We start from the raw sequence: 23,710 nt of genomic DNA on the forward strand, positions 1-23,710 counted from the left end.
TCTGCAAAGTTACATAACCGCATCCAGGCATGCCTCCTCAAGGCCACGCCTGTGCCTGCGGCCCTACTTGCACCATCGGCTGTGTAAGGGATGAGCCGCATGGAGGAGTTTACTACCGAATTAAGAGTCGCCAGCTGGGAGGTAACCTTAGCCTGGACCCCCGCAGCTGATGGATCTTGAAGGGTATCTCCTAGCTCTTTGAGGAGATCCCTTTGAAGGCAGGTAAAGTGGCACAAATAGTTCAGTGACATCATGGAGAAGGTCGGTGATGCAAACATCCGCTTCCCATATCTGTCCATCGTCCTAGATTCCTCATTAGGGGGATGGACAGATGAAGACGTTTCAGCCAACTCCTTTTTTGTGGCCACTGCTACCACCATGGCATGAACGGGAGCACCCTTAGTTAGAAATTGTTTGTCTTGTGGTACAGTAATAAATGTTGTGGGTCTTTGGGGGGTTGGTTCCATAGTGTCTGGGGCTGACCACACCTTCTGAGCCACCACAGACATCAGTGCATCGAAAGGTGGAAACATTCAGGAGGTGGAGGGTCGGGAACCAAACGCATCCAGGAATACTGACTCATCATCTGAAGGGTTAAGGGTAGTCCAGTTCCCCCTCTGCCTAAGTATCTCAAGGATGTCTGAAAAAGAGACATCCTCAGAGGGGGATCTCGGGGACCCTTCCGAATCCTCCAAGTCAGTATCTGAAGTGACAGACTCAGGAGAGGCAACATGCTTCCTCTTTCATTTTCTCATTGGAGGGGGCTCCTCTGAATGAACAGGGGAGGCCTCGGAAGAGGAAGATACACACAATAGGGTGCCCTGGAGCGCTTGGGGTCTGGAGGAGGGGCAGAGACAGGAGCAGGCACCATGGGGGGAGGAGCCGATGAGGCTGACCGTGAGGCTGACTCAGATGCCAGCACACTTCTCATGACCTCGAAGGTGCCCCTTCCTGATACCGGAGAAGGGTCCGGCTCCAAAGAGACCGGAATCCTTCCCGGCACTGAGGGAGATGGCTCTGAAGCCGATGTAGGAGCCGAACTCACCTGCGCCGAAGCTCCGAGAGGGAGAATGGGGTCGGATAAGGGTCCGATGCCACTCGCCCCCCTCTGAGCCTTCGAGGGAGTCACGGCGCCCAGATCCCTCCAAGGACGGCACCATGGAAGAGGTTGGAGCCGACGACTGAACTGAAAGGGTAGGCATCAGTGCCGACGGTCTCACTGTCCCAGCCCCAGCAATCTACGGCTCCGAGCTCAAGGAATGAGTCGAAGGAGGAACTACTGCAGAGACAGATGGAGCCGAACCCTGATGAGGGGGGCTGGATAACATTTTAGCCAGGGCCTGCGATTTTAAAAGCCTGCTCACCACTCTCTCCAAATCATGGTCAGATAGCCTAGATGACCGAGAAGAGTGGGATCGATGACTTCACTCCGACTGCAACAAAGGCGACCCTGGAGCAGAGTGTATCGACTCTAAGGATGGCGATCTAGAGCGTTTTCGATTCCCTGATGGTTCCGACAGCAGAGTCGGGGCCGACTGGGAGATAGGTACTTCGGTTCTAGCCAGAACCGAAGTTGGCTGGGAGATAGGTACTTCGGTTCCAGCTGGAACCAAAGTTGATGCAGACGCCACAGCCAACAAAGGCTCCGAACTAGGAGCCGGCGGCTTCGATGGCTTGGAAGGTTTCACTGACTGAGACTTGGCCAGTGATCCTTCAGGTTTAAGCAAACCCCTAAGGATAAGCTTATTCCTACGCTCCTGCAGGACTCTTGGACTAAAGGCGTGGCACACCGAACAAGAGTCCTGCAGGTGTAGGGTGCCCAAGCAATAGACACAAGAAGTGTGACCATCTGTCAGTGACATTTTCTGACAGCATGAGTCACACATCTTGAATCCAGACACTTTCGTGTCTTTAGACATACCTGTAAGGAAAATTCAAATTACAAATAAAAAGTACAAAGGGAAGTAGGTAACTAGAAAAAAACACACTGCACACAAGTTACCACACCTTAACAGCACACATACACTCTATACTAGAAGAAAGGGTAAACAAACCTAACTACCACAATTTCTAGAGAAAAAAAAAATTTATAGCTTAAAAAAGGGAAACAAGGATAAGCCTCTAACTAAAATGGCTACCTTAAGAAGGAAACGGGGAAGGGGGGGGAGGGGAAAACTCTCTAAGAAGAAAGCAAGTTTTCAAGAGAGACTAAACATTAACAATTACTACAGCTATGTAGAACACTAAATATTCTAACAACTAACTATGATAATATACAAAAATTCTAACTATATATCAATAAAGTGAAAATTACGACCTGAGCCAGTAAACACAACCTTGTAGCAGAAGCGGCAAATGAGATCCGGGTATCTAGCGCCAGGCATCATGGGATATAGGGGGGCCTCAAGCCAGTAAGCAGCTCTCGAGCTTTTGAAAATGGCCGATTCGGAGCAGAGGATCGGCTCCGAGCCCAACCAGCAAGAATGAAGGCGAGATAGACAACTTAACATCTGTTATTATCCTAGCTATGTGTGTACAGTTACCAGTATGGCCATATGTGGCTGCTTGCATAGGCAAACTTCTTGGCAGGAACAATGTGCCCTGTCCATGCATGCATTGACAACATTGTACACTACACCACCTGCACACCGGCATCTCTCTACTTGGTGACATCCAGCAGACACGTGGGTCTGTAGGTAAGTGGATTATGTACTGTTGCGCCCTTAGTTTGGATCCTTTGAGCAACAGTATGGATGTGTGATAGTGCAGATTTACTCACCATTATTAGGGTATGTAGGACAATACAGACATCCACACACATATTTATGTAATTAACAGGGATTTATACATAAATGTAGCTGTGTGTGTGTGTGTGTGTGTGTGTGTGTGTGTGTGTGTGTGTGTGTGTGTGTGTGTGTGTGTGTGTGTGTGTGTATGATATGTATATGTGTTATGTAAATATATGGGGAGAGTCTATGTATCATTGTGATATACATAGCTATATATATTGGTATATATTTACTTGACACTACATAGCAATAGATATACTATGTATGTGAGAGAGAGATAGTGAGAGATGGATATGTATACAGTGGATATAAAAAGTTTACACACCCCTGTTAAAATGCCAAGGTTTTTTGATATAAAAAAATGAGACCACAATCTTCCCACCTTTAATGTGACCTATAACCTGTACAATTCAATTGAAAAAGAAACAAATCTGTCAGGGGAAAAATTATAAAAAATAAAAAATGTACAATATGCTGGTTGCATAAGTGTGCACACCCTTAAACTAATATTTTGTTGAAGCACCTTTTAATTTAATTACAGCATTCAGTCTTCTTGGGTAGGAGTCTATCAGCATGGCACATCTTGACTTGGCAATATTTGCCCACTCTTCCTTGCAAAAGTGCTCCAACTCTGTCAGATTGCGAGGGCATCTCTTGTGCACAGCTCTCTTCAGGTCACCCTACAGATTTTCTATTGGATTTAGGTCTGGGCTCTGGCTGGGCCATTTCAAAACTTTAATTTTCTTCTGGTGAAGCCATTTTTTTGTTGATCTGGATGTATGCTTGGGGTCATTTTTGTGTTGAAAGGAGAAATTCCTCTTCATCTTCAGCTTTCTAGCAGACTCCTGAAGGTTTTGGGCCAAAAGTGGCCAGTACTTGGAACTGTTCATAATTCCCTCCACCTTAACTAAAGCTCCAATTCCAGCTGAAAAAAATCAACCACAAAGCATGATACTGCCACCACCATGCTTCACCATGGGGATGGTGTTATTTTGGTGATGCAAAGTGTTGTTTTTGCACCAAATGTACCTTTTGGAGTTGTGACCAAAAAGTTCAACCTTGGTCTCATCAAACCATAACTCATCTTCCCACATGCTTTTGGGAGACATGATGTATTGTTTTGCAAACTTTAGCTGGCCCTGCATGTTTTTCTGTCTAAGAAAAGGCTTCCGTCTCGCAACCCTACCTCATCATCCAGACATATGGAGAATACAGGAGATTGTTGTCACATGTACACAACCAGTACTTGCTATAAATTCCTGCAGCTCCTTCAGTGTTGCTGTAGGTCTCTTGGCAGCCTCCCTGACCAGTTTTTGTCTTGTCTTTTCATCAGTTTTGGATGGACATCCAGTTCTTTGCAACATCACTGTTGTCCCATATTTTCTCCACTTTTTGATGACTGTCTTCACTGTGTTCCATGGTATATCCAATGATGTGGAAATTTTTTTGTACCCTTCTCCTGACTGATATCTTTCAACAATGAGATCCCTTTGATGCTTTGTAAACTCTCTGCGAACCATGGCTTTTGCTGTGGCAGGCAACTGAGTAAATGTCAGGAAAATCCAGGTCTATATTAGATCATCGAAATGGCAGAATTTTGAATGATCTAATATCGAACCCAATATCGTAAATGCTGAAAACAGCAAAGTTGCACAAAACCAAATTCTTTCCTAGGGAAAGAATTCGGTTGGCAGTTGTTGTGGCTTCGCTGTTTTCAGCGATACGGTGGTAAGTTACGGGTTGGGTTAATGTAAGTGCGTGATTGTGTGGTCGTTTGGGTTAGGGTGCGGGTTGGGTGAGTTAGGGTTAGGGAGTGGGTCAGGTAAGTGTACAATTGTGACAGAATTTGGGGTTAGGGGCGGGTTAAGTGAGTTAGGGTTAGGGCGCGAGTGAGGTGAATGTGCAATAGTGAGAATTTGGGGTTAGGGGCGGGTTAAGTGAGCTAGGGTTAGGGTGCGGGTGAGGTGAGTGTGCGATAGTGACAGACCTTACGGTTAGGGTCTGGGTTAAGGTAAGTGGATAGATAGTAGTGTATGTGCAGAGTTGTGTAAGGTTAGATGCAACTTTTAAATGTATGTGTATGGATTGCTGATTTTTAGTGTGCTTGTGGTGTGTGTGTGTTTCTTGGAACAGCAAATTTTTTCCCTGGGAAAAAATTTGCTGTTTTGAGGTTTTGATATTGTTAGGGTTTAGGTTTTGCAGTTCGACATTATGGCATTTGATAATGAACAGTTTTGATGATCTGAAATAGACCTGGAAAATCCTACTAGGACAGCTGAACTTTATTTGGGGTTAATGAGAGTCTCTTTAATTGATGGCAGGTGTGTATCCAAGATGACTGAATGCTATAATTAAATCAAAAGGTGCTTCAACATAGTATTAGTTTAAGGGTGTGCACACTTATCCAACCAGATTTGTTTGTTTTTCAATTGAATTGTACAGGTTAGGTCACATTAAAGGTGGGAAAGTTTTGAAATGATTTATTGTGGTCTCATTTCTTTAATCACAAAACCATGGCATTTTAACAGGGTGTGTAAATATTTTATATCCACTGTACACATATGTCTATATGTATAAAAATATCTATACATAACAGGTCATTCTGATGACAGGGCAACAGATTTGCACTTATTTTAACTGTGTTTAGGCAAGCCCAGTGGGACTGTCAATACTTATATGTGACTCCAGGCCACACCTACCTGTACTCCATTTCGGGATTTTGCGTGTTACAGACCATACCTCTCAAGTGTCCAGAGTTTCACAGAATGTCCAGAGTTTTGGCTCATAATCTTGGTCTATTACTCATAAAATGTGTGGTTTTCTGGCAAATCACTTGGATGAGCTGAGGAAAGAAGTCACTAGATAATGGCATACATCTGAGTTTCTGACTTCAAATCCTTCAGAAAAATGTCTGCTGAAAGAAACCCTGTAATTCTAGTAACTTTTTTAAGTTTTTGAGAGTAGTGTTTAAAATATGCCAGTATTTGTGAGCCTTTGTCTCCCCATTTTGTTGGGCTTTGTTCAGATTTCTTGCACTAACAGGTTGAGATGTATGTTACAGACATTGACATCTGTCCCTGGTTCTGCAGTACTGCACTTCACTGGAAATGTCCACAGCATTCCCCAGCTGTCTGCTGTACTTAATATGTGACTGAGGTTCATAATGTTATACCACACACAGAATGACAGTATGTGAAAACACCAACATAATAACACCTCATGTGCAAAAGACGTGAATACTTCCAGATTAGAACCATCAACACCATCACCCATGCTAACTTCCATAATCCACTGAGCCACATAGGCTGCCAAACAGAGAGGAGTCATTTGTCACACATTCAACAGCATAAATATGTACATTGTTATTTCTGCTTTACGTGGGACATACAATGTGTGTTAAAGTACTATGATACAGCCCTGAGCTTGCCTGGTCTGCTGACATACCATTGCTGACTTACTGTTAAAGCAGCTATATGGGAACTCTGTTGTGTTGGGGGTAGGCGAACAACAGCACACAATCTGCTGGGATAGACAGTAGTCCAAATATCATGTGACTCCACTGTTTAACATCTCCCTTGACTGATGTAGTGAATATGCCAACCATGAGGCCTAGTGATTATTAGGGGACAGACACATACTATTGGACTGGGTATCTGTAGTCCCATGTGGATGTTACAGCTGTCGTAATAGCCCAATATATTTCCTTACATAAATGCAGCAGATCCACACATACAATACCATATTATATTAATCCTGACAAGTAGTGTGTAGGTTAGAGCCTTACCTTGCGATTGCAGCAGTTGACAGAACTGTAGTTCAGGGCTGACTCTGTGTGATGCTAGCAGTACACAGCCAATACATGGATAGGTACAGGCTGTGTGGGTTGCCTGGCATCAACAATTTCACTATATGTATGTGAGTAGGAGTAGGTGTCATTCCCTAGGGCCCCTAGGTTGTCAGTGAATGTGCCATACGTTGTCTCTTATAAAGCCACGGCATACTGGACATGGCTACATCTGCCTACAAGGACATCATCAGGGGGTTCCTCCTCCGAGTTCCCCTGTCAGTGTGGCTGTGATTACCTAGGCAGTGGTGAGGGGATGTGCATCCCTTCCCTTTGCTGATCCTTCTGCAGCTGTTTCTGCATGATCATATTGTGTAGCATGGCACATACTGTGAATATCTTTGCACATGTGGCTGGAGTGTACTCCAGGGCTCTACCAGACAAATTGAGGCACCAAAACCATGACTTCAGAAGCCCAAATACACGATCTATGATGTTTTTAGTTTGTATGCGTCTCATTATGGCATTCTTCGGTGGGTGTGAGTGCATTTATAATGAGTGTTATCATCCACAGTTCCAGTGCGTAGCCAGCATCCCCCAGTAAATGGCCGTGTGGGATGTCCCCCCAGCAAACATATGGTACAGCTGTGATGCGTGCCAGATATGGGAGCCGTGATAACTGCTAGGGCTGCTAGCAAACACATTCATGATAATGCCCTAGGCATTGCACATGACCTGGCAGTTGATGGAGTGGTACCCCTTGCGGTTGAAGTAGATTATACCCTCCTCACCGGGTGGTAAATTGATGTGTACATGACTGCAATCTATGGTACCCAGTACCTCAGGGTAGTGTGCTACATGGTAGAAGTGTTGCATATTGCTGGCCCTCACCCCAGGGGTGAGGAGAAAAGAAATGTGTTCACTGGCATGTGGTAGCATGGCATCCAGGAACTGGTGGAGTACCCTGGATGCTGTCTGTGAGACCCTCATCATGTCCCCAGTTGGTCTTTGGAAGGCACCTGTAGCTAGTATCCTAAGGGCAACACATACTTTTGTTTCCACTGGGATGGGTTCCCCTCTGCTGGCTCTTGGTCTGAGTTGAGGCCGGCAGAGCTCAGTGAGTTCATGTAGTATGCCCCTGTCCACCCTGTAGTTCTCTACAATCTCCAGCCCTGGAACATTATCCTCAGTCTGACCACTCTTCTCCTTCTCTGTCTAGGTCTATTGTCAGCAGCAGCAACAGCAGTGACTTCAGCATCTAGCATATACAGATGTAGCAGACCTGGAGCAGTCCCTAGCATTTTTTCAGTTAAAATTCTCAAGTCTGTACTCCAGTGGTGCAGAGTATGGGGGAAGAATCATATTGTGACGTGTATGCATACTTTGTATGCACTGCTTTAGGTGCTGACTCTGTGATTGGGTACCTTTGATGCATTCCACCTGTCCAGTATATCATTAACATTATTTAATGCCCCTAGTTTAAGTTAAACAGGGGTAAAAACAAATCTGTCATTGGCTTTTAGATTCAGTCAACACTGCGGCTTGCCATGTAAAATATGTGGAAACACACTTTGCTTAGCTAAACAAAGCTTAGAATGTAGTGCACACATCCCCCTGGAAGGGCACGGGTAGCACAGTGGCGCTCAGAGCAAACAGGAGCAGCTAAGCTGAAATAAGCTTAAAAGTTACTGGACACACACTCCCCTGATGTCAGCTACCTTCTCTGTAGACACCAACATAGTTATCTGCCTACACAGAGGGGACATGCAGACACGATTACCCCTTTATGCTATTCAGTAGCTCCACCTTATTTGCATAGGGATCTATGCTCACAGCCTGGAAACTACACTCTTCAAAGCCCTACCATGTTAGCAACAGCATCAATGTACCATTGCAAATACTCCACACAGGGTCAGGAAATACATTTATGCCGCATAATAATTTTTTTTTTAAGCATGTTTGCGCAATGCTGTGCACTGTGCAAACATGCCCAGATTATTAAAAAAATAAATAAATTTAACTTAATTTATTTCCGTCAATTTTTCAGACACGTGGAAGATAGTTTCACTCATATCTGTACATGGTATGCCATTTCTGTCTATCGCCCTACACTTTTACAGCCCATCTACAACATTTTTTATGAGGTGATTTGCATGCCACGGATGTTTCTGTGTTGGTGCGCTCATACGCACTGCTCAGAAGCACTTACATAATCTAAAAATTTCCAAGGCTCTGTTAGAAGCTTGGCGCGATGCCGACATGGAAAAAATGTGTATGTTTATTAAATTTCCCCCAATGTCTTTAATGTGCAATAGTGAGTTTTGCACTTTGCTATTACATATGGAGAATATATTTCTGACTTTTGGGACTTAGGTCATACATTCTTGAAATTCAAAATGAGCACCTTGGTAATCAAATGTGTAAATTAAATTCGCCAAACCACCCACATTTGTTGTGAAAGTCAGTCTCTCTTATGACACAAAAAATACTAAATGCACCATGTTGTAACTAAACAGGTTGCCTTAGTTCACTCTTTCTCTTGGTTCATATCAGATGTATGCAGATTTTGATTCCTAATTATATGTGTTGTCAGATTCTACCTGATACACTGCTACTAGTTGGTGGATTTGCTGCAACTGTTGTGAGCTGGACAAAACACTAGAGATGTTTCAGGTTTCCATTAGTGGATATATTCCATGTCAACATTCATTAATTTTGTCATAAACTAAAAAGAAAACAGGATCTACTGTTTTGAACGATATTTCTGTGTTGGAATTTTCATAGCTGAGAGCTTGCTCTCAAGCATGCGACTCGGGACACGAAAATTAATCTAGCCAATTTGAAATACAGAGTACATTTTCCTGAATATTAGTCTGCCTCTACTTTTTTAATGTTTAAGCTGCTTTGTTAATCATTAATTCCAGTGCAGGCCATTCAATCCTCATTCGCAGTGCAATATTACTTTCCTGGTTATTGGCCATTTGACTTAATCTTTACTCACCATACAAAAGGAAAAAATGCCAACTTTTATACAAAGGGATCAATCCAATTACAGGCATTCTTTGCAAGTAACTGAAAATATCACCCCTTACAAATGACTAAATCTGGACATTTTCATCAAATCTTTTTCAAGTCTTACAGATTCCCATCTATATTCTTACACATCTCTTTCCCTTACTCTACCCACTAAATTGGTGCTCATATTCCCTCCTTCACCATCTGTCATAGATCCCATTATTTAATATGTAGGTTGTAAAGGGAACTCATCTTTATTTTCTTCTATATCTCCCTTGTCTCTTCCATTAATTGCATTAATTCTTTTACTACGGGCTCCTGATTATTTTTAACTTTCTAGTAATCTCTTTCTTTGCCAAAATCAATAGAAGATTAGTAATGCTTACAGTGACTTTCATATATACTTACTTTCTACCCAATTAAGAAGAAAATATTTTTATTTAAATGCCACTTCCATGCTGACACCTTCTTTACTAGTTTTTCAATGCCTCCTAAAATTCAGTGTAGCTTACTGTTCTTCCACAATACATGGTTCCAGTGTTCTGTCATATTCTGCTTGCATCTCTAGCAACCTTTTTGCATGTAACAATCTTTGGGTAAGCACGTCCAAGCAGACATCCTAAATTTTCTTAATCTACTGGCTGTTTTGGGACCTTTGTATTCTCAAGTCCAATGTTCTATGCTGCTCTCTTCCCCTAGTAATCTGCTCTATGCGCCAGTGTCCACTTCAACACCAATTTGTCATTTATCACATTCCTATATATCCTTTCCATTACTCTCTTATTTGTCTCTTTTTTTCCAGGTTTCATTCAGCATCTTAACTGGGCCTGTTTTTTCTTTTTTTATCACCTTTTTGTCTCTCAATCCCTAGCCATGTTTCCTCCAAATATTTTATATTCTCTGTACTGCATTATCATCTTTCTGGCAACATGATAATTGTTATACTGCTCTCCCCATTTCATTCTTTTGCTCCCCCTTTTCAATCTTACCCAGCAATAAAATACCCTCTTTTGCTCCCACCTTCCTGTTGCTGCAAAGCTGTTTACCTTTAGGTTATTTTTCCCTAAACAAATGGGCCATTATTCGAAATGCAAAGCTTTACACTAGTTCAAATTAAAAACATTAACAACTACCTTAAACACTTGTTCTAAACCAGGAACATTGCTCCTCTTGATTACTTATTCCCATAAAAGCAGTACACCTATTTGCTGAAGATTATCACCCTGCCCCTACATTACATCTTTCCACTTCACAATGTACCCTGGATTTTGCAGGTAATAAGCAAGCTTCAGCTGTGCAGTCCTAAAGTAATCTTGCAGATGTGGCACACTCAGCCCCCCCTCCTCAACTAGCAATATCAATTTCTACCATTTTACTCAATGGCCCTTAACATTCCAGATAAACTCCAAAACCTTGATTCTAATTCCTTTCCAAAATGTTTCCCCGAATCATATAAAAATGCTTGTGCTACATATAAAACATGCAATAACACAAACATTTTTGCTGCCTATATCCTCTGGTCCATGTAACAGGAGAAAACTGTTCATTTTTCCAATAACCTCAATGTCTTAGCCTTCATTTGCTGCTATGACTCTTTTGGTGATTCATTAGAATTCTTATTTATCTATACTCCAAAATACTTTAAATGATAATGCTACCAAAGATGAGGAATTTCTTGAACTAAGGTGTATGTTGGAGCATAATTCATACACATTGCTTTAGATTTTTTTTCCTCAGTGATTTTGTACCCTAAGATGTCTCTAAATTCCTTAAAAGCATTTGAAACAATGTGGGTATATATTTATCTGGGTTCTTCAGATACGGAATTACATTGTAAGCAAACAAAGAAAAAATGTCTTCCCTTCCTTTTCAATACCACCCTCCCACTTCTGATTTTTAAATCTATTGAGCTAGGGGTTCTGGGTACAAAGCAAACAATAATGGGGACAAAGGGCATCCCTGCCTAGTCCTTCTCTCAATTTTAAAAGTCTACTGTCAATCTTGTGTTTATTTTATAACCGCTTTCCAATCTTTATATATTCTCTGCAGCAAAATAATGACTTTCCATGTTCCAGAACTACCCAAAGGTAATCCTAATGTATCCTGTCAAATGCTTTCTCAGCATCCAAATCCACTAACAATAGCCGTTTGTTCTTTCCTTCTGCCGCCCTGTAAATCATATTAGTTTTCAGCGTATTATGAAAAGTCTGCCTATTCTTTACAAAATGACACTGATCCTCATTAATTAATCTTGGGAGGGTTTTAGCTAGCTTTTCAACCATATTGGCCACAATGAGCTTATAATCATGATTTAATGCGGATATTAGTCAATAAGGGTCAAGATTACTTTGGTCTTTCCTTTCTTTCAGCAATATTGATATTACTCCTTTATGCCTAAATTCAGGTATCTTATTTGATTAACTATGTTAAAACAAATGCAAAAGCTAGCCAAATGTAATTCTTCCAAAGTTCTATAGGGCAACAGTCCCAAACTGGGGACTGCTCCTGCTCTTGTTTACTAATCTTATTTATTGTTTCGTCACTTGTTATAACAGGTCTTATTAATTTTAAAGCCTCTCTATCATTCATTTCCTTTGGTCAATGTCTTTAAGGACCTCGACTGAAGGAGTATACCGTTTGCTGCTGATGTAACCTCTCATAAAACTCTCAAAGTCCTTTTCCCATCTCCAGAGGTTGTTTACTAGCCTCTGTGTGTTTAAATTGCTCACCTTCTTTATATGTCACTCTATTTTTTGTTGCCATATGCACAACTCTAGTTTTTTGGGTTTTTTTGTTTCGAGACATAATCTTGATAAAAAACCTAAGGGCTACTTGTTTCTCCTGTACTCTTTCTTCGAGGTCCTTATTCCAACTTCTTTCTAGTCATACAAGCTCCTGTTCTTGTTAATTTGTGAGTATGTCTCTACTTTCCCACAGTTGTTTAACTGCATTTAACTTTCGTTTCACAAAGACTACCCTATCATTCCATTTAATTTGTTTCTGCTCTTGTACAGTTTCTTTGGACTTTTCCTTGAACCTGAGCCATCCTATCATAAAACCCTTAACTCCATGTCTACATAATTAATATCCCCTTCCATGATATTTTTCAGTGAGGTCCTTTTCTGTGCCTTCCTTAATCATCCTACCTTAAATATCCAATGTGTTTTCCCCTTTTCAAAGCTGGGGCACCAAAACTCAGTTAACACCAGTGCATGGCTCAATAACAGTACTGGATGTGTATAGAAATCACATCAAATAGTTGCTCTCCCTTGTTTTTCATCTCTATATCTATACACACACACACACACACACACACAGATATATATATATACATATATATATATATATATATATATATACATATACATAGATGGGTCTACTTTGTTTCATTGAAAGCTCATTTCACTGAATTTCAATTCACCCTGACACAATTGCTGAAAGCTCAAATTACTGAAAGCTCGTTTCACCGAGTCTCATTTCACTGATACTGTGTAGAGTACTGTAAGGCAAGTAAAATATATAGGACTTTTCTCCACTGTAGTGCAATCCTGGAGTTAGTATATATAGTTAGGGGGTTGTGGGGTGCACTGGGGGGGGGGGCATAGCCCCGACTTAGTTTGGGTATATATTGTCTTCTGGAAAGAGTTAGTCATTGATGTTGTAAGTATGCATATCTATGGTTTAAAATGTATTGAAGCCTTTGGTGAAATATAATATAAAACCAAACTAGATGGAGGGCTATGCCCCCTAACTATATACAAACTCCAGGATCGCACTACAGTGGGGAAAACGGCATATACCTTTTAATTGCCTTACAGTACTCTACACAGTGCCAGTACTTCACTTCAGTGAAATGAGATTTTGTGAAATCAGTTTTCAGTAATTTGAGCTTTCAGCGATTTGGTCAGCGTGAATTCAAATTCAGTGATTTGAGCTTTTTATGAAATAAGGTAGACTCATATGTATATATACTTACATATATATATATATATATATATATATATATACAATCTAATCTAGAATGCCTACTGTTTCGCCCTGAGCTAAAGGTAAATTACCGCCTGTCCAGCCTACTTTCTATCAAAGCTCTCATGCTATAACTAATTAGCACATTTCTTAAAAGCTTTCCCTCATGTGATAGAGCTATATGCCTATATGCCTATATGCTGGGGCCTCTACTAATATCTTCCCTTTCTAGCACCACATTTTAATCTCCTACCATCACTTCAACCACAGAATAAAAGCAATTACATCTTCCATTAAGTCACAAATGTCAGTACTGGGTGTCCTGACTGGGGTTTAAAAATTCCCCAGAGTCACCTTTCTGTGACTCCACTTACCTCTTATTAAAACAACTCTCTACTGTGCATCAAATATTTGTCTTCTATTGATATGGAAGCACCTCTCCTGATAACAGTAATTACTTCTCTTTTGCTTCCCTGTTGGTCACATGTATATGCTCCATCTTTAAACCCTCTTTTCAATAATTCCTCATGTTCACCTTTATTTAGATGTGTTTCCTGCAAAACAATGACATCTGCCCTACAGTTACAAACACATTCTAATACTCTTCTAAGTTTATTTTGGACAGTGAGGCTGTTACAGTCCAGCATATCAAACATAATTACACAGAAAAACAATCTTTCTTATCCAATAACCTATTTCCAGTAAAATCTCATTACCCTCCATCCCCTTCTGTCTCCATTGGTGATGCAGTCCTAGCAAAATAACCCTGAGAAAATGAAAAAAAATTCAGCTTGAACAGGTATAATGAAACTAAACATCAAACTCATACCCATGACCATAAAACTATACACAACCCTCCCCCCCCCACACACACAATTCTGTCATCCTCCTCTGTTTTTTTGCTTTGGAGCTCTGCCCTAATTTGGTGCTTTGCTCTTTTATTGTTCTATAGAGTGAACTCACCCATTAAAATATATACATAATTTACAATATAAATGTTCCTTTTGCATTCTGCCAGAAAGTGGTTTGCATATCCTTCATTACTCAGTCATAGTGTAACTGAGATGCAGGCATATAAAAACCTGACAGCAATTTTACTTTACCTTATGCAACAAAAGTTCTTCTTGATTATGCATACAATTTTACTAAAATACTCAAGTAAATGAAATGTTTCACACAACTGGTTAAATCTTCCTCATATACTGATCTCGTCCACAAACTAATCTATTGATGTTCATCGTGTTTCACTGTTGCAGTCTTAACAAATGGGTTATCCGGCTCCCGGTAGCACTCAGTCGGCCAGAATACCAAAGGAAAGTAAAAAATGTCGTTGGCTGTAAAGGACATCAGGGCATCCGATACAAAAGGAGGCAGCCGATGTCACTCCCTCAGTCTTCCTTGCCGCGGAGCCTGAAGCAGAAGCTTTTCATGCACGAGTGCTGGTCGGCAGTTTACCTTTGTTGAATTCCGACTACAAAGAGTTGAAGTCTACTACAGCTAAGTACCCCAATGGGATCCTCTTTTCTTCCCTTAACGAATGTCAAAAAAGTCAATAATTGCATTACCTGTGGAAATCAGATTCCCCATAGAGATTTTCATTCCTATTGCATTATCTGTTTAGGCCTTGATCACGACGTTCCTAGTTGTAATCTTTGTGCCTCCTTTAATCTGCATACTATCCGTCGTTGGGCTTAAGATTTTGGCTAAGAATTTCGAAGTTTGGCCTAAGTTTGTGGGTATGGCATCCACTGGTCTTCAGGCTTTGGATATTCCAAAAAAGCGTAAGGACAAGGACCGTGACAGCTTCAGAAAACTAAGTCCTCGGATGAGGCTAAGTTGGTCGTCAGTCAGGTGGGAGCCAGTGAGATGATTTTGCAGTTTGTGCAGTCTGCAGATGTACAACCGCAGGCCTTGATTGAGTCCGAGTCCCTTAGGCCTTCAGCCTCCAGTTTGTCTTCTGACCTGTCGCCGGTCACATCTTCTGCTGGAGCCGGTACCGCTAAGCTGACTCCAGGGTCCGAGACCTCCGTTTTGCGATCTGACAGCAAACTTCTTCCTTCTACTCCTGCTGCTTCTTCGGCAGTTGCCAGGCCTCCCAAGTCCTTCAGGCTTGCAGGCAAGCCTTCCATCCGTAAGCCTGTGAAAAGGCAGGCTCCAGTTCCTTCTAGTTCTCCTCAATCCCAGATGGTTAAAAAAATGGCTAATGATTTGTTAACTCTTACCAGGGGTTCTCAGACTCACCCTCCTAAAAGGGGTAGGGGGGGTTCTCCTGAGATTTTGTCCTGTTCAGGATCTGTTTCTTTCAGCATTTCTGCTGATGAAGAGGAATTTTCTCAGGCTTTTTCTCCCTTTGAGGATTCAGATGCAGAGGAGTCCATTCCTTCGGCTTCTCCTCCAGAGGATTTCTTTTTTGGTGACACTTTAAATACCCTCAGGGAACATTTTAAATGGGAAAGCCAAGATTATCCCCAATCTAAGAAACGATTAGGGAGTTTCTTGATTTACCTCTTGCTATTCCCCCTATGTTGGAAGTTGTTGATGATGTTTTTCTGGAAACTTCCTTGTCTCCAAATTTGGTTCCCCCTTCTCCCAGGAAACCTACAGAGTCCCTGATTCTCATTTATTTCTTTTCAGGAACCCGTTGATGGATCCGGAGGTTATTTCTCAAGGCCCTAAAGGGGTTAAGGCCACTGTTACCAGGAATCCTGTTCCATCAGACAGATAATCTAGGAACCTAGATAGGTGGGGCAAGAAAGTTTATACCTCTGTCACCCTAGCTATTAGGGCTACCAATTGTCTTTTTCATATGCTGAAGTACCAACAGCACACATTGGAGGCTATTAAGTCTAGGATTGCAAATGTACCTCTTTTGGCAGAGAGTAAAGACATGCAAGATTTGTTGAATTCAGCCACTGGTCAATAAGCATTCTTTGCATTGTGGTTTTGACATTCTTGAGGCCTCCAGTAGAGCTACGGCTACTGGATCTGTTATTAGAAGGCACACTTGGCTCAGAGAACAGCCTCTTCCAGAACCTGTCAAGGCTATGCTTTTGGAAGTACCTTTGCATAAAGACAATCTTTTTGGCAGCAAAGCTGAGGAGGTGCTTAAGAAGATGGAGGATAAGGCCAAGTCCATGCAAACTGTTAAAGATCTTTTGCAAATTCAACCCCCTCGCTTTAGCAGGAGTTACCCTTCCAAGAGTTGGACATTTCCTGATACCAGCAGACAGAACCATTCCAGGACTAGGGGTTACAAATCTTCTAGGGGACAGACAGCTACCCCTCAAAGGTCTAGGCGGTGGCAGGCTTCCACTTCTAAGGTGGGAAGCTCCAAGCCTGCATCTCAATCAAAGCACTCTCAATGACCTTTTACAACTTCTGCTGTTCTCACTTGCTTCGAGAGTCCTTTAGGGGGAAGGCTGGCCCTTTTTTCAGATGTCTGGGCCTCTATCACAAACAACAAATGGATGCTTAGAATGGTGTCCCTGGGGCACAAGTTTTCTTTCAGCACCTTTCTAGCTCCCAAGGGATTCCCAGACGTTCCTCCAAACCAAAAGGCAGAAGTAGAAAAACAAATTTTGTCTTTGTTTCATCCGGGAGCAATAGAATCAGTTCCTGTTCAGCAGGTAGGCCAGGCTTTTATTCCAGGTTTTTTTCTAGTTCCAAAAAAAGGAGGCAACTGGCATCCTATCCTAGATCTTTCCATTGTGAACTCTTTTCTAGTGATTCCAAAGTTCAAAATGCTCATTCTGCATCAGTTGCTACCAATGCTAGAAAAGGATTCCTGGCTAGTAACCTTGGATCTCAGAGACTTATCTGCACATCCCTATCAGGGAAAGTTACAGGCAGTATCTTCGTTTCAGAGTGGGCAAGCAACATTATCAATTCTCTGCACTTCCCTTTGGCTTATCTACTGCTCCCAGAGTCTTCATGAAGTGCCTGGCCCCAGTCATTGCTTTTTGCAGGCAGAAGAAAATTCAGATTTACCCATACTTGGATGACTGTCTGATTCAAGCAAGTTCTCAGGAGCAGCTATTAAAGGATCTGGAATTCATAAAGACTCTTCTCTCTTCCCTGGGTTACACTCACAATGAGGAAAAATCAAAAATGGTACCATCCAAGGAGATAACATTTCTGGGATCGAGTCTGAACACAGCTGCCCAGATGATATATCTCACCCAGGAGAAGCAGACAACTCTTTCAGTTGACTTCAAGGACTTGGCAAGCCTGTCCCAACTCCCTGGAAGGAAATACCTGCAAGTTCTGGGATTCATGGCATCTTGTATTCTCATGATTCCATATGCAAGACTGCATATGAGGAAACTGCAATGGTACCTCAAGAACATTTGGTGTCAACACACACATGACCTGGATATGATGATCCCTCTGCTTCCATTCCAGTTTCTATGGTGGGCAACAGCCTGTCTACAAAACAAGCGCATGCCCTTTCGGACACCTCCCGCCACTCAAGTTCTGACTACAGACACAACGGACTATGCCTGGAGAGCACACCTGGATGGCAGATGCATACATGGACGATGGAATGCCCAGCAGATGCACCTGCACATAAATCGGTTTTCTGCAGTATCATTCAACATTGGGGCACATCTCAGGTGGATCTTTTCTCCTCCCCAGACAATCACCTTCTGCCTCTCTTTTGCACCAGACAGCATCATAGCAGGGCTTGGAGAGTGGATGCTCTGTCCTTCCCTTGGACGTTGCTATCGGTTTACACCTTTCCTCCTCTTCCTCTTCTACCCAGAGTATTGTTGAAGATCAGGGATGAACGATCAAGGACTATTCTCATAGCTCCGGACTAGCCCAGACAGTATTGGTATCCACTGCTTCACAGTCTCTCCCAATTCCCTCCTTGGCATCTTCCTCTGAAGCCAGATCTTTTGGTTCAGGAAGGGGGAATTGTTCTGCATCCTCATCTTCAATCCCTTCACTTGGCAGCATGGCTCATAGTTTGACTCCTTCCTTATCTTCTTCCCTTTCCCAGCAGGTGGTTGATGTTCTGAGGGAAGCCAGAAGGCCTAGCACTAGGAAGTCCTACGCTGGCAAATTGGAAAGGTTTTCTCATTGGATGCAGGCTAGAGGGGATTCTTCTTCTCAGCCTACCCTTCCTCTGATCTTGGAATACCTGGCTGAATTGCTTCAGGCTGGTCTTTCCTTTTCTTTTATCAAGCTCTATGATTCAGCCATTTCTGCACATTGTTCTCTTGAGCAACCCATTTTCTCTCATCCCTTGATGAAAATGTTTCTCAGAGGTGCTTGTAAATTAAAACCTCCCAGAAGGGCACCTACTCCAGCATGGGATCTTAACTTTGTTCTAGAGAAACTCACTTTTCCTCCTTTTGAGCCAGCTGCCTCTGCAGAATTAAAGTTTCTTTCGTGGAAGACTGCTTTCCTCTTGGCTATAACTTCAGCAAGGAGGGTTTCGGAGCTGCAGGCTTTGATGGCTTTGGAGCCTTTTATTATCTTCCATCCAGACGGGGTCTCTTTGAGAACCAACCCCTCCTTTATGTCTAAGGTGGTTTCTAGCTCGACTCTTAATCAGTCCATACACCTTCCTACCTTTTTTTCTAATCCTCGAAATAAAGGTGAAAGGATCCTGCATTCTCTGTATGTACATAGACAGCTCAGGTTTTACCTGGACAGGACTAAAGACCTTCGGAAATCAGCTCAGTTATTGGTCAGTTTTGCCCGTGGAGCGCAGGGCAAGCCTATTTCTAAGCAAATCATTTTCAAGTGGATTGCACATTGCATCAACTTTTGTTATTCTTTTCATGGCAAGGTTCCTGTTCAAGGGGTTAGGACCCACTCAACTAGAGCAGCTTCCACTTCTGCAGCCTTTTTAAGGGGTGTCCCTACTACAGATATTTTGGAGGCTGCCACTTGGTCTTCTGTTCACACTTTCACAAAACATTATAATTTGCCTGTTTTCCAGAGCCAAGGCAGGGTTTGCCACTGCTGTGATGCAGGGCATTATCTCCAATCCTTGATTCTGTTGGTTCCTCCTCCCTTCTCACTGGGCTTTGGTAATCAACCCATTTGTTAGGACTGCAACAGTGAAATATGATGAACATAGTACAGTTGTGTACACTTACCACAAATGTAGATGTTCCAGTGTATTCACTGTTGCAGTCCTGGTTTCCCTCCCTCCTTCCCCCTTTTGGTCCTCTCTTATTCTTTTTTTCCTGTGGTACTGGCTGAACTGGATATTAATTGCCAAATTGGCATTTGGCTTAGCCTTTTTTGGGGGAGCTTCTGACTGTTATGGCATGAAAGACTGAGGAAGTGACGTTGGCTGCCTCCTTTTGTATCAGATGCCCTGTCGTCCTTTACAACCGACGGCAACCGACATAATTTTTTACATTCTTTTGGTATTCTGGCCGAGTGAAAGCTAGCAGGACCCAGATAACCTATTTGTTAGGACTGCAACAGTGAATACACTCGAACATCTACATTTGCGGTAAGTGTACACAACTGTACTTTTTTCTTCTGATAACTCTTCAACAGACTGAAAGTCAAGTCTGACCTGCTCTTTTTCTCTGAATTCTCCTACTCATTTAGTGTGCTTTATAATTTCTCTTGATTTGTCTAGCAGCTTATATCAGAACACTGGGAAGGGCTTTAGTGGTTATTTTTTCCCATTCTGTGCATCTGTTTCTTCTTCACTGGAGCTTCTATTTTTTCAGAGTGGCTCCCATGCTCTGCAAAATTCCTGTAACACTCCAGTTCCACAGCTGCCTCTTCTGGAACCAGAAACATTTTGACTCCCAGTGGAAAAATATCTTGAATATTGTGAAGCATAACAACTTAAAATTGTAAAATGAGGTTCCTACAAGTTTAAAAACTAGCCACAAATCTATTTCATCTCAGCGTAATTGTTTTTGAGACATCACTTTGTTCTCTCTAATGGTTAGGATCTTCCTTTTTTCTATGGCACAATGAGAACCACTTAATAATTGAAGATTTTGCACTTTTACTTCTACTGGTCTAGGGTAATGAATCAAAATTCCCCCAGTTTGAGAAACCCTGTACTCTTTCAAGCAAAAAGTCTTCCGCTGGATGACCAGTCCACTTATTTATCAGGTTTGCCATGAAATTTTTGCAATCTTTGTCCTCAGTTCCCTCATGCAGATTGTTAAATTTTCCCTTCTTCCTCTGACTTCCAGCTTGATTAGCTTTACCATCACTTGCTCTTGGGCTGTCTCCATCTCTGCTAAAGGCGCAGAGCGGTCACGGTTTGTCTTTCTTAAGTTCCCAATCTTATGAGTGAATTGAAAGTGTGCCTTCAATTTCCTCTGACCTCCAACCCATTTTTTTTAAATACATTCACTCAGTATCTCATTCATCTTTAATATATTTGTAAACTTTGTCTAATCTGCCGTGTGGTTCTGTCATCTTGCCGATCTTGTTTCCCATCTTTTCCATGAACTGTATCACAGGTGCTTAATCATCAAGCACCTCTTTTTCTCAATTTTCAAACTCTCTCGTGGTTTACTACTCATCATTGAGCACCCACCAGCAAAGGAAAAGCTCCATTAAAAGCTAAGAAAAAGGAACCATGCAATTTTCTTACTATGTAATCCTATATTAGCCATCTCAGGCTGGAGGGCATGGAAGCCATGTTCATTCAGAGTGACATCATACTTGAAGTCCAACCTGCCCCTACTTCTGATACAAATCGTTTGCTTAGAGCTGAAAAGTAAAGTCTGATACCAAAGTATGCAGTGAACAATCTAATATTCTACCAGTGGTTATGTGCCCAATTACAGCTGTTCTTTGAATACTTAGTTTTAAACATGCTAAAAATACTTTTTAAAATATTGTTTGAGACTATACAAAAAGGAAACATGATGAAACACCTAGAAAAAAATCCCAGTACTAAACAGTTATAGGGTCATTCAGAACAAAGGTAGTTTTATTTGTGCAGTATATAACAATATATCAGTAGATAAACTACGTGAATTAAAGAAAACACCTTGCTTTTAAGTAATAGTGTCACACCATATTAAAACTAGTAAAATACACAATTATGTGAATTCAGCCACAACTCAGATGTTTGAACACACACAAACACACACACAAAACAGAAAGGGAAACATTCATAAAGCATGGAGTACATGACAAGGCAATTTGCAAACAGCATTCATCACAGAGAAAAACAGTATTTCTAAGTATAAAATGTATGAACATGATGCATGTAATATGGAACTATTACACTCCTCCAATAAAAAATATAAATAATTTTTATTGTAAGGTACATTTAAACAGGATACTATATTTAATTGCATCAAATTTAATCTAATAGTAGACTGGAGACACATACCCTGAATTAGAGAAACAGTTCCACAGTCCTTGGCCATGGCTCCAGAGAAGGCGATTAAAAACACGGTTGAAAATACGATACAAACGTAAATATTCAACTTCAGGTACTTTCCAGATACGTTGTAAAATGTAACACACATTTGTCCTGACTATATCCAAAACCTATAAATTAATGTTTTTAAAACACGGTTAAATTATCTGAAAACAGGGGCACCAGATATATGCTTGTAGTACTTTGTTTTGTCAGATAGTAATCCTTTACAATCAACTGCCCGCTGCTAAAAATGGAAAGGCACTTAAACCTATCTAAATGTCATGCATCAGGCATATGCAATGAAAAATCAACTCGTGAATGTATATATATATATATATATATATATATATATATATATATATCAAGAAGTAAAAGAGTGCAAATCGAATATCTCAGATACACAATAATATAAGTATAGAACCTTCCAACAAAATCGCATAAAATAAAGTAACAATCCCCACTGTGGGAGAACCATCCAAACACCCATCTGACTCTTACAAATACTCCCTCTGAGATTACATGCAGTATGTCAACTCTTCCCTTTGTTTTCCAAGTGACAGCCTCAGGGATTGCATTACAGAATTATTAAAAATTCAGCATTGGATGTACTGACAAGTCTATACAGAGGCAACCACTTAAGTATGGCACTTTAAGTGCTGATAAAACAAAACAGCACAGGAAAAGCTTACTGCTCCAAAACGTCTGTGAGAAACTGCCCTTAGAAATACAGAGGATGAAATAAAAAAGTGCAGGGACACACCAGACAAAGGAGAAGATAGCTGACTTAGGAGCTCAGCCCAACTACAAGCGTTTAGTTTTTATTTTCATTTATCCTTTGTTGACTGGGTTAGTTCCACTAGGCTAGTAACCTCTTTTTAGAGGTGACTCAATGTGGTATTTATACTACTACAGAAAATTTGGCCAGGTCACTGGAAACTTCTATCACTCTTTTCCCAGAGGAGAATGATGCTGGAGGGCTGCTCACTAGAACAGAGCACTAAAGATTAGCAGGAGCAGGAGGAGGAGTTTGGTGACAGTTGTGCTGCAACTGCTGACGTGTATCAGGATGGCGCTGGATAATTAATAGAATTCACAGGATTGTAAAGGTAATGCAGACAACTGATTACTGCATATCAATGAGAATGAGATACAAAAATGCAGATTACAGCATGATATTTTGGTTATGATGATTAATGTGGAGGAACCATCAGAGCTGGTTGCACTTTTGTGGTAGGATATTGTTAATAAGGTGGTTGTTGCTGGAGTGGATGAAGTAAATGAAGGACAGATTCATGACGAAAATGATGATATACAGGTTACTTGTGGTAATAAGTACACTGATGCACTGGTGGTGAGTGCAAATGGCAAAAAAAAAAAAACTTATACTGTGGTTGTGGCTGAAGGGACTATGAATGCAACGAACAATGCTGTTTTGACTCCTAGGCATAAACTAGAAATCAGATTTAAAGAACAGGAATGACAGCTGGACAGGTACTTTTAAGGTACTTTTAAACCTAAGGACATCTGAGCATTTATACAGATTGGAGCAGAAGCTTTTTTTGAAGTAAGATTTGTATCTTTGCTTTAGCAAAACATTTTCTTACAGCATTTGATACTATCTCTTTTTGTTAACCTTGGAGCAAATTTGTTGTAAAAGGCTCACAATTTATGCTGTAAATGAAGTTGAAAGTACAGTTTTGTTTAGCCGATGTAACAGAGAATGATTTAAGGACTTTTCTTGAGATTGTGTTTAAAAGTGTTTTTGAAATAAGTAAGACGGCTTCC

General features: G+C 41.3%; 1 protein-coding gene across 4 annotated transcripts in view; it reads right to left on the reverse strand.

Moving 5' to 3' along the window:
* Window positions 1–23,710, reverse strand: part of TTLL7 (tubulin tyrosine ligase like 7) — a 1,782,535-nt gene that overhangs the window by 57,715 nt on the left and 1,701,110 nt on the right. For all 4 annotated transcript variants that reach the window (XM_044073411.1, XM_044073409.1, XM_044073408.1 and 1 more), the window contains exon 19: window positions 21,893–22,053. In XM_044073411.1, coding sequence (XP_043929346.1) covers window positions 21,893–22,053 — 161 coding nt within the window. The remainder of the gene's footprint in view (window positions 1–21,892; window positions 22,054–23,710) is intronic.

Source organism: Protopterus annectens, chromosome 5.part1 (genome assembly GCF_019279795.1).
Source record: "Protopterus annectens isolate FY-2018-M chromosome 5.part1, PAN1.0, whole genome shotgun sequence".
Lineage (NCBI taxonomy): Eukaryota > Metazoa > Chordata > Ceratodontiformes > Protopteridae > Protopterus > Protopterus annectens.